The sequence below is a fragment of the Mus caroli genome, unplaced genomic scaffold, assembly GCF_978045245.1.
Source record: "Mus caroli unplaced genomic scaffold, Mus_caroli_1 scaffold_2, whole genome shotgun sequence".
NCBI classification, from domain to species: Eukaryota; Metazoa; Chordata; class Mammalia; order Rodentia; family Muridae; genus Mus; species Mus caroli.
In genome coordinates, this window is record NW_028227257.1 from 40,151,005 (window position 1) to 40,163,270 (window position 12,266).

A 12,266-nucleotide genomic window follows, 5' to 3' on the forward strand; every position below is an offset into this window, starting at 1 on the left:
AGTCCCACAGTGTCCAAGGTGCAGTATTTTGCTCCTTCCAGTTCAGGATCTTTATTGTAGTTAACAGGAAATCTGTTCCTTAAAGACTTAACATTCTGACTTCAACTTGTAGGCTATTTGGCTGTATTGTTGTTCTTTAATGTCATCAATTAATGTATTCACTTTAGCCTCTCTGAAGCCCAATATCTCAGTGACTTTTGTGTGATTCTCTTGGAAGTCTGAAGACAGATTTTCCTGTAAGCCCCTCTATTTAAACTAACCTTAAAACATTGTACTCTGTTTATAAGGAGATAGTAAAGATCTATTTCACTTATAAAGATCTTCATCATAAATTAGTTCCTTGTTAGTTAGTCTTAGTTAGAGTTCCTGTTACTCTAGTGAAACTCCATGACCAAAACCAAGTTTTTGTGGGGAAAGGTTTACTTGGCTTACACTTCCATATCAGTTTACCATCAAAGGAAGTCAGGGCAGGAAGCTGGAAGCAGGAACTGATGGGGAGCCCAACAGAGAGGTTCTGTTTCCTGGCTTACTCATCACACTTTGCTCAGTCTGCCTTCATATAGAAACCAGGAATATTAGCCCAGGGATGACACCACCCACTATGGGCTGGGCCTGGCCACATCAGTCACTAATTTTAAAAATTCCTTACAGCCTGATCTTATAGAAGCATTGTCTCAACTGAGGCTCAACCCTTTCAGATGTCTGTAGTCTGTGTTAGGCATAAAACTAACCAGTTTTACAATTACTCTGGCCAAGTAGAAAACTATCATTTCTGCACTTTCTCTGTTCTCTCTCTCTTTCCCACTTGCCCCCCTCTCCCGTGTGTAAATATTGTTGTTGGTTTTTGCTTTGTTTTGTTTTGTTTTTTTCGAGACAGGGTTTTTCTGTGTAGCCCTGGCTGTCCTGGAACTCACTCTGTAAACCAGGCTTGGCCTCGAACTCAGAAATCCACCTGCCTCTGCCTCCCAAGTGCTGCATACATAGAATACATAACATAGAGTTTATCCTGTAAATCAGTTTTAAATGGTTCTGAGGCACTGAGTAATCCACATTGTTAGGAACTTATTGCTACACCCATCTCCAGAACTTTTTCATCTTCCCAAACTGGAAGCCTATATCTATTATACATTATTCCACCCCAACTGTATTCCCTCCCCTCAGCCTCTGACTGATATATATGAATTTGATTATATGTACCACAATGTAAGTAGAACCTACTATCTTAGCTCTTTGATATCTGGCTCATTTTACTTAAGTTAATGTTGTCAAGGTTTATTTATGTTCTTCATGGCCCTGCTTTTTAATGATGAGTAATACTCTATCATGTGCACATTCCACACTGTTCATCCAGTGATACACATTTGGCCTATTTCCCTTTTGTGGCTGTTGTGGGCAATGATGCTATGAAGACTCAACATTAATTTACACACATTGCTTAGAGCTATCTACCTTCAGTTTGTCAAGTGGGGTTTATATATCTGAAATTGGGGTTGCTAGATCATTTCTGTCTTTAAATTTCTAGAAACCTTGCACAGTTATGTTTCTGCTTTATGCCTAGCTCTTGTGGCTACCTGCCTGTGTTGGTGACAGGTAGGTGGTAATAGGAATTAGAGAGGAGTAGCACTGTTGAGGTGTTGGTATCTCTGTCACCCCTGTATACCTACGAACTGGTGCTATGCTTGCATGGGGCAGATGCCCAGTAAACATCCCTGAGCCATTTAAACAAACAGGGGATGACACTCCTCAGTGTTGCCACCCTTACTGCTGGGGGACACTCAGAAGAACAGCAAAGACATGGCATTCTGAGTGGGCTTCACATTAGGGACTTTGCCCGCACCTCTGACACTCTCTTTCTCTTCCTTTGCAGACTCACATTTCACGACTCCCTCCTGGTGCTGTGGCAGGACAGTCTGTTGCCATCGAAGGTGGGGTTTGCCGCCTGGAGAGCCCCATGAACTGACTTCAGGCTGAATATGAAGTGTGTGAGAGGCATTTCAGAGCCTGAGCTTTGGGCTGTTTAATTGAAGTTGGATGTTTTAATCTTCCTTGTTTTGTAATTTTTATTGCAACCTCGGGCACTGCTTGGGACACAAGTGCTGCTATTCTTAGTGCTGGTTGACACTCGAGTCTTAGATGGGTGAGCGGAAGTCTGTATGGGTGTGTACCTGTGTGCAGTGTGTGTGCTTGCTTCCCCCTGATGGGATGAGTTCTCCTCAAGTGCAACGTATGAATGAGAATAATGGAATCTTTACAAAATGTGTGCTTTAACTGTTTACAAGGAAACCTAAAGTTGTAGAAAACTTTTATTTCTTCAAGAGGTACCAACTATGGTTGATACAATGTGTCTGAACTGAAGAGTGAATCTGCTTGTTTAAACAACTTGACCTTGATTGTAGTCCATTTAATAACAGTAATCAGTAATATGGTGTCAGTTTAAGTGGATGGTGTGGTAACTTAAACTCTTGTTCTCATCCCTCAGACAGGGCATTTTTCCTTGAACACAGAATGGTTTCAGTGAAACCATTCTAGCAGAGAATTAAAGTCAGAACGTTTTAAAGTAATGATCTTATTGGTAAAGTTTGTGCTTCTTTCCTGAGCTATTTGAAGCTTAAGTATTGCATAGCTTTGCGCCGTGTGTACTATATTATGAAAGAATATGTAAAGAAAGTGTTCAGTAGCACACAGTTTTAATTTGTGTATAATGGAATGTTATTTACAATGTAACACTGTAAATAAGAAAGCAAAAGTTTATGGGAAAATTCAATATTATCTTTGTTTCTTGTTTAAATATATTTTTAAGATAAAGGTACAAAAATAAAAGAAGCCTATTACTGGGTATGGTGTGTGACTGCTTGTCTCTGACTAATCTTTTGAATCCTAGACTGGTGACCTGTGTATATTTCCTTCATAGAAAACTTCAAGAATTCTATCATTGCCTGTCTTGCTAGTGTAGCTCCACAAAGCTACAGTCAACACTAGCAAGAGGGAAGGCACTCAAGGTGACTGAAGTCTCAGTATAGAAGCATCTACAGTTTCCATTGCAACTTGATATGAACAACAAGGAGAACGAGCAGGGACCCTCTGCTTTGAAAAGTTGTAGTGGCAGCTGAAAGCTTAATGTGGTGGTTGATAAATTGTTCTTAAATGTTATATTTAGGGATTCTGGAGCCACATAAGAAAATCCAGACTTTCCTTTTAATTTTTTTTTTTTAGATGTAAGAAGTGGTTATCAAGAAGATACTAAAGATAGACTCGCTCAGGGGGAGGAAGTTTCCCTGCAACATATAATCATGGCTCTGGGCGGGAACTGATAAAGCCTCAGATGAAATTATATACTTGACATGGATGTATGGCCAAATTATAAAGGAAAGACAACCAAAATGAAGAGGGTGTAAATATGAATGATTTGAGAGTTGCTGATTTATATTCCTTGTACAGGCAATTACATTTGTCTCGCTATGGTCTCGTAGACAGGTTGGTGCCATAGTATCTGTTTCTCATTCTTAATGAGACTGAGAACTTAGGAAGAGATGGACTGGCTGCTAGGGAGCTTTGGTTTCAAATGCTTTCAAAGACCCGTTACCTGTTGGCAGGAATTTTCTCCCCTGTAGCTGGATCGGATCACATAAAACTATCAGGACATTTGGAGTCTGAAAATCATCTGACCTATTTCACCAGGAACTCCAGTTCTTTCATCCCGCTCCCTCCTGACTGACTCTAGTCATATTTAAAAGTCTGAGTTTGTTTAAAACCCTTTCTATGGAGAGTTTAAAAACTGGTCAGCAAAATAGGCTACCACACCTCTCAGAACAGTCTGTCAAGACTATTCTCCAGTATTCTAAATGCTTCTTAAGAGATATTGTGGAGTCGGAAGCAGGAAAAGCGCTATGCAGAATCATGGAGCTAAAAAAGGATTGTGTTTCTAAATTCATTCATTGTACAGTCATACTCGGTTTTAGGTACTGAATCCAAAACGTATCAACAGATGTAAAGACGTTGTCACACAAAGCAGGACAGGTGGAAGCAGATAAGAGAATAACTGTATTCTCCAGCCCTGGGCTCTCAGACTGTGTTTTAAGAAGTCCACTTTTAATGTGGATGGCCTCAATTATATGTCTGCTTTCAATCTTTAGGAGTCAAGATTTAGATGTTTTAATCTCCTAATATGATAAAACCTGGCCCAGATTTCTTAAGACCATCACTGTAACTCGGCTTTGAGTTTGAAAGTGGGGCATCTAGAGGGCTTGGTGAGAGCTAGGCTATTACTACCTTTTCTCTGGCAGATGGTGCACTGTGCTATCCAGGACAGTGGTGACTATGTGACTTGCTCAGTCATGCTTGTCTCCTCGGCGGGTCTGCCTGTGACAGACCCTGTTCCTTCTTATATATTGATCTCTACTTTAAATGTGAATTTGACTTAGTATCTGCTTATATGCCCACTGGAATTGTATCTACCATATGCATAAATAAGTTCCAGATGTTATTTTATAGTGTTCCTTTAGGAGCAAAGACAGTTTTGGCTGATATATATGAGGGCATCTCCTAGAGCTGCTAATGACTCCTATTACATATTTGTTCTTTTGACACAGTGAATGAAGAGAAAGGTCATTCTTATCTTGTTTCTGATTTTAGTAAAAATACTTTGAGAGGCTAAAGCAGGAGGATCATGAATTTAAGTTCAGTCAAAGCTACGTAAGAGAGCTTTCAGGGCATTTGGAGGGAAGTTGTGGAAGACCTTCTAAGGCAATCGAGGTGAAAGCTCTTCCTCCTACCGAGGAACATTGGCACAAGAGAAGACTGAGCGCAGAAGTGAACTGTTGTGTGTTTTATAAACCTTTTATAGACTCCTGTTAACCAGAGAGAAAGCATGATTGGGTAGATGTCATGGACTATTAGTGGGAATGAATGGGAGATTGGCAATGTAAAATTATTCCTTTTAAATTCACATTTGTTCTGGGACATTAAGAATTTCTAAGTAACGCACAGCCTTCAGCACTGTTTGGGTTCAGGTCTACAAGATGTCTGTGATCAGAGAAACCCATAGGCTGGCCAGACTGACCGGGCAGTTTTTCTTTTCCCACAAGCTGCTGTCCAGGGGAAGGATTAAATCTAACATTGGCCAAGGCTGCTCCCTAAGGAATCCACTCAGCTTCCAGAAGTCATCATCCAAGCCCTAGGTGGTTTACCATGACTAGTTGTGGAAAGTGTGGAGGGAACGTGAGCTCAGTGATTTCTCCTTTACATGACACTGCTACCAAAGCCCTAAAACCACAGCAAGCAAAGCCAGGGACAGGGGAGAGATGCCCTGCCATTCACAGCCATAGGGGCTCCTCTTGATTATTAGCCTCAGAAGCTGGAAAGAGAAAAACTGAAATAATCCCTTTCACTTCCGATATTATATCAATATCTATTCGTGTGGCCTCTTTAAACCCTGGAGAAGCCATCAGTGCTTAAGAGATAGATGATTAAGAAAAACTTGGCATCTACCTACTTCATGTACAAGTGGTAAGATTTTAATATGTACAAGTGCTAAGATTTTAATTTCTTCCAAAATCCTGTTAACCATACCCACCACCACTCTAGTTAATGCTAATTCAATCTACTAGGTGCTCTAGCTGAAACTCTTGGGTCATCTATTTGACAGTCCCATGCTAAATAATCACCTAGATTTTAGTAGCTTTAAACTATTTGTTCTTGGTTCTGTAACTGGGCTTGGCTTCCCTCTGTGGGTATTCTGTTCTTCTTGCTGATAGTGCCTGGTGTGTATGGTAAGTTGGAGGGTCACCTAGAGGCTGGACCCCTCTGGCATACTGGTGTTTCATGCTTCCTGCATGCTCAGGACTCCTCTTTGTAATCTCTCTGTGCCACCAACTTGAAAGATATTATCACAAGACTTTCAAGAGCACAAAATCAGAAGTTGCTTAGGACTTAAGATTTGGGTCCAGACTGGCCCAGCATCACTTTTGATACATCATGTACATCTAGTTGCTTGGGGCAGCACAGGTTCAAATAAAGGAATTGCAGAAGAGCATTAACACCAGAAGCACCAGAAGTTCACTGGGGGGTGGGGTGGGGGCACTAACTGAACATCCTTGTATTTTTATCTTCTTTCCTATTCTACAGTCAGTCTACCAGTGAGTCCCATGGGCTCTGCTTTACAGTAAGTACATTGTGAATCCAACCACAGACCATCTTTACTGAGTCCATCTCTGCTTGCCAGGACAATTACGACTCTTCACTGGCCTCACCACTTCCATTCTTTCCCTAATACTCCTAACAGTCACTTGTCTGCTTGAGCCCAAAGTAGTAAGATCATGGTATCCCTTTGTTCAGGGTTTTCATTGTACTTTGCTCTATAGTTCTTCAAAGTCCTGGGAGTCGCTTCCCTTGTTTTAAGCGTGTTTCTTTTTGTTCCTTTGGTCACTCTGCTCTAGCCACACTGGCCTTCCTTGCAGAATGTTAGAATCATTTCATGTTATTATAATCTACTTAGAAGATACTTCTTTTTTTTCCCTAATCCTTTTTTTTTAATTAGGTATTTTCCTCATTTACATTTCCAATGCTATCCCAATAGTCCCCCATACCCTCCCCCACCCACTCCCCTACCCACCCACTCCCACTTTTTGGTCCTGGCGTTCCCCTGTACTGGGGCATATTAAGTTTGCATGTCCAATGGGCCTCTCTTTCCAGTGATGGCCGACTAGGACATCTTTTGATACATATGCAGCTAGAGTCAAGAGCTCCGGGGTACTGGTTAGTTCATAATATTGTTCCACCTATAGGGTTGCAGGTCCCTTTAGCTCCTTGGGTACTTTCTCTAGCTCCTTCATTGGGGGCCCTGTGATCCATCCAGTAGCTGACTGTGAGCATCCACTTCTGTGTTTGCTAGGGCCCAGCATAGTCTCACAAGAGGCAGCTATATCAGGGTCCTTTCAGCAAAATCTTGCTAGTGTATGCAATGGTGTCAGCGTTTGGAGGCTGATTATGGGATGGATCCCTGGATATGGCAGTCTCTAGATGGTCCATCCTTTTGTCTCAGCTCCAAACTTTGTCTCTGTAACTCCTTCCATGGGTGTTTTGTTCCCAATTCTAAGAAGGGGCAAAGTGTCCACACTTTGGTCTTTGTTCTTGAGTTTCATCTGTTTTGCAAGTTGTAACTTATATTTTGGGTATTCTAAGTTTCTGGGCTAATATCCACTTATCAGTGTGAGTACATATCATTTGAGTTCTTTTGTGATTGGGTTACCTCACTCAGGATAATGCCCTCCAGGTCCAACCGTTTGCCTAGGAATTTCATAAATTCATTCTTTTTAATAGCTGAGTAGTACTCCATTGTGTAAATGTACCACATTTTTTGTATCCATTCCTCTGTTGAGGGGCATCTGGGTTCTTTCCAGCTTCTGGCTATTATAAATAAGGCTGCTATGAACATAGTGGATCATGTGTTTTTTTTTTACTAATTGGAGCATCTTCTGGATATATGCCCAGGAGAGGTATTGTGGGATCCTCCGGTAGTACCATGTCCAATTTTCTGAGGAACCGCCAGACTGATTTCCAGAGTGGTTGTACAAGCTTGCAATCCCACCAACAATGGAGGAGTGTTCCTCTTTCTCCACATCCTCACCAGCATCTGCTGTCACCTGAATTTTTGATCTTAGCCATTCTGACTGGTGTGAGATGGAATCTCATTGTTGTTTTGATTTGCATTTCCCTGATGATTAAGGATACTGAACATTTTTTTTTAGGTGTTTCTCGGCCCTTATGTATTCCTTAGTTGAGAATTCTTTGTTTAGCTCTTAGCCCCATTTTTTAATGGGGTTATTTGATATTCTGGAGTCCACCTTCTTGAGTTCTTTGTATATATTGGATATTAGTCTCCTATCTGATTTAGGATAGGTAAAGATCCTTTCCCAATCTGTTGGTGGCCTTTTTGTCTTATTGATGGTGTCTTTTGCCTTACAGAAGCTTTGCAGTTTCATGAGGTCTCATTTGTCAATTCTCGATCTTACAGCACCAGCCATTGCTGTTCTATTCAGGAATTTTCCCCCTGTGCCAATATCTTCGAGGCTTAGAAGATACTTATGAGGCAGGATCTTCCTACAGTAGCTCAGGCAGACCCTAAATTTATGATTTTCCTGCCTTAGCTCCCAGAGTGCTAAGGTTTCAATAAAGTGTTGCCGATGAATCCACATGGATTGCTTCTCATTGTCCTGGAAGTCTTTGCTGAATATCACTGTATTTGTTACTTTTCTCACTCTGTTACAAAGTACCTGAGAAAATGCAAGGTAAAGGAGCAAGGGTGTGATTCTTACTCGACTGTCAACATGGCAGGGTCTAGAATCAACTAGGACATAGGCCTCTGCTCATGCTTCTGAGGCATTATCCATGTTGTTATTCTCTGGGCAGGTATGTGAACAGCTACTTAGGTTAACTGAGGTAGGAAAATCTACCTCAACTGTGAGCCTCACTAGTCCTTGAATAGAAGTTGTCCTGTATTGAATAAAAAGAAAAGGTGAGGTGAGCATTAACAGTTACCAGTCTCTGCTTCCTGACTGAATGCAGTGTGGCCATCATTACCCTGAAGATCCTGTCATCATGAGTTCCCTAACAACTCTGAGCCAAAATAGACCCATTCTCCCTTAAACTGACTTTGGGCATTTTTATCGAAGTGCCATGTAGTAATTATCTCTAAATTGAAATATTCCATATTGGAGGGAAGCTTGTTAAGACTTGGAAAGTTCTGAAAGGAAGCTGTTAAAACTCAGGAAGTAAACAATGCACAATTCTCAGGAAGTCTCTGAGACTGATCAAATTCACAAGACCCTTTCTTCCCAAAGGTTATACAAGCAGTTAGGACCGCTGAGAAGAGAACCCTCCCTATCCAGCTGCCTGACAATTGTTCAGTGAGATCTAGGCTTCTGTCTCTTGAGTCACCCATGTTGAAGAAGGCATTCAGTGCTGCAGCTGCCTTTGAGTGGCCACTCAAACATACTCCTAAGAAGTAACTCCAAGAAACTTATGAGTTCATCAACTTGGACATTGGTGTCATAATTTCTTTGGTCTCTTATTTCCTTATATATGGTGTGTCATGTCTCCTCTGGCAAGAAGTGGCATTACACACAGCCACAGAAGTAACTTATGCTTTGAGAAGAAAAAGTGCATTGTGGAGAGGAAAGGGAAGGCATGACAGGAACTTGAGTTGTCTGGTTTCATTGTATCCAGTCAAGAAACAGAGCCACAGGAATGCTTGTGTGAAGCCTGCTTTCTCCTTTTTCTTCTGTCCGGGTACCCAAACCATGGATGATACCACTCACATTTAGAATGGTTCTTCTCAGTTAAACCCAGAGGTCTGTTTCCATGGTGATTCAAAGTCTGATCACACTGACAGTTAAGATTCACTGTTTTAAAACTGGTCGGGGTGCCGCACGCCTTTAATCCCAGCACTTGGGAGGCAGAGGCAGGCGGATTTCTGAGTTCAAGGCCAGCCTGGTCTACAAGGTGAGTTCCAGGACAGCCAGGGCTATACAGAGAAACCCTGTCTCGAAAAACCAAAAAAAAAAAAAAAAAGATTCACTGTTCTAGTGGCCTTCCTCAGTGCTCATCCCTGACCTAGTTCCTTATCTCCTTCCTTCTAGCACTCTAACCTCTCCCTGAAAATGGATCTTTGTATCAAGTATGCTAATTCTGCAGTTCGTTAATGCCTGTAAGCTCTAAGTGCCTAACACTGAGGTCCTCAGTAAGTGCTTGTATACAAGAAAGTTCCTCGGGGTGACAGGGAAGGAACAACGAGACAATGTGTAGTATTAGTTGTCTTTTGCAGCAATTTGTTGCTACAAATCCAGCAGCTAAGAACAATATCATTTTTCTTTTCTTACATATCAGCAAGTAAGAAGTTCAGTCACCCTAGATGGTTTTGCTGTGCAACTCCCATGGTGTAAAAATGACAAACCTGTGTTTCTTTTTGGAAGTGCTAGTGTTTTGTTTCCACTGTATTCATACAGGTGGAAGAATCCGGATGCAGGAGATTGTAAGAGATCTCTGTTTCCTTTTTGTCTGTTGGCTGAGTGTTGCTTTCAGCTTTCACCCACATTCCTGGGTACCAGCCATCTTAACAAATGTTCCCGATTGCATAGAACCCCTCTTGTGCTTCAGATCTCTCACCTGTCCTTTGCCTCATCTTTGCCATGTATGTGTTCTGACTACAACTGGGAGTTCTGTTCTCTTGTGGACTTACAAGGATAAGCCAAGACAATTTCCTTCCCTCAGGGTTCATACAGAATGCCACCTACACTTGCAAAGCCCGTTTGCTTGGACAAAACATTCAGAGTGAGGGTGTCTCTGAGGGTTGGCCTTCGGCCTTTCAGATCAAGTAAAAACTGTACATTGATATAGGAAGGTATCTAGAGCTGGGTCAGGGTTTGCCACTGTGTTCCTGCATGCACTTTCACATGCCTCTTAGAGACTTGATGGCACACTTTCCACATTTGTCAGATTAAGGATGCAGGGTTAGATCAGAGATCCTTAGGACTTAGGAAGTGCTGGGCCTCAGTACAACAGAATCTTCTTGAGAAGATGTTCTCACTCCAGCTTTCTTCATACGTCATATGACATACTATGAGGTGCCCTGTCTTTTCTTAAACCTTGATAAACTGTATTGAAATTAACTCTCAAACATTTTTGGTAAAAGGTAAAAGGCTCAGAGTGCCTCACCCCATCCTCCCTTTTCTCCCATAGTCACTGTGTCTTTTCTGTGGGGGAAGAGCAGTTTGTCAGTATGTAGCAAGGTGGTAACAATGTACTCTGTAAATAAGCAACACAAATATATGGATCTTACAGCTGTACCCACCAAAACTGATGTATATGCTAGGACATTCGTTGTGGCATGTTCATGCTAGATCACTCTAGGAAACCAGATTGATTTCCAGAGTGGTTGTACCAGTTTGCAATCCCACCAGCAATGGAGGAGTGTTCCTCTTTCTCCAATTCCCTCCAACATGTGTTGTCACCTGAGGTTTTGATCTTAGCCATTGTGATTGGTGTAAGGGTCATTTTGATTTGCATTTCCCTGATCACTAAGGACTTTTTGAACATTTCTTTAGGTGCTTCTTAGCCGTTCCTCAGTTGTGAATTCTTGGTTTAGTTCTATACCCCATTTTTTGATTGGGTTGTTTGGTTTTTTTGGTGATTAACTTCTTGAGTTCTTTATATATTTTGGATATTAGCCCTCTAGCAGATGTGGGGTTAGTGAAGACTTTTTCCCAATCTGTAGGTTGCCAATTTGTCTTATTGATTATGTCCTTTGCCTTACAGAAGCTTTCCAGTTTCATGGGGTCCCATTTATCAATTCTTGATCTATGAGCCATTGGAGTTCTGTTTAGGAAATTTCCCCCTTGTGCCAATGAATTCAAGGCTCTTTCATGTTACAAATTCTTAAGGATGCATGGGGAGAGTGTAAAACGGAGTGGGGAGAAACCCACCAATGGTGACTATCTGTTCTCTTAGCTCTTGTATCTGTTTTCTCATCCTCTGAATGACTGCCAAAGCAGAATCTTTACCAGATGTTAGTGTCTGTGAAAACTGGCATATGTTATTATAAAATGTATATGGAAATATACAGGCTGGTAGTAGCCAAGACCTCCATGACCAGAACAATAGTGATAGGCACCATAAGGTGTCAACACTTACTGTAAAGAATATTTGTCAAGACAATATTTGTGTTTTGGTATTGACACAAACATTAAGAAAAAGAACATAGGGTCCAGAAATAGAAGTATCATGCAAGTACATGATCAATTGACTTTCAACAAATACAGCATAGAAAAGTAGTTGAAAATCATCTTTGTAGCAAGTGTTCATGAGGCAATTGGCTGTACAAATGGGAAACATGTGAGCCACACCTTACACCATGCACACAAGTAACAGCAAGTAAAGAAACGGTATTCAAGAAACTCTACCAGAACTGATGAAGAGCAGCTAGAGTCTGTGGCATTTACACCACGACCCCAGTTTTCACCTTAGCTTGACACTTGGTTTATTCTGGATATTTGACACCAAAGAAACCTCCTCTTTCCTTGTTATCCTACTAAGTGTTGGGTGGAGGGGTTTGGTAGATGGTCTTTAACTCTTGGAGGGAGTGTTGTCAGCCCAGATGGGAAGGTTTTCTTTAAATCATGTAAATTTATACACCGAATTACACTCGTTATAGGTAATCTCAGGTAGTTTTTTTTTTAATAGTGTGATTTTTATGACTTTTTAAGGCATCCTTA

General features: G+C 41.3%; 1 protein-coding gene across 5 annotated transcripts in view; it reads left to right on the forward strand.

The window, feature by feature from the left end:
- The window catches only part of Tasp1 (taspase 1), a 247,334-nt gene extending 244,498 nt beyond the window's left edge, over nt 1–2,836 (forward strand). For all 5 annotated transcript variants that reach the window (XR_003835952.2, XM_021149142.2, XM_021149133.2 and 2 more), the window contains one exon: nt 1,868–2,836. Coding sequence is in view for 4 of the 5 variants with exons in the window: in XM_021149142.2 (XP_021004801.1) it covers nt 1,868–1,960 (93 nt within the window). In the remaining variant the exon portion in view is untranslated. The remainder of the gene's footprint in view (nt 1–1,867) is intronic.
- Nucleotides 2,837–12,266: the final 9,430 nt, after the last annotated feature.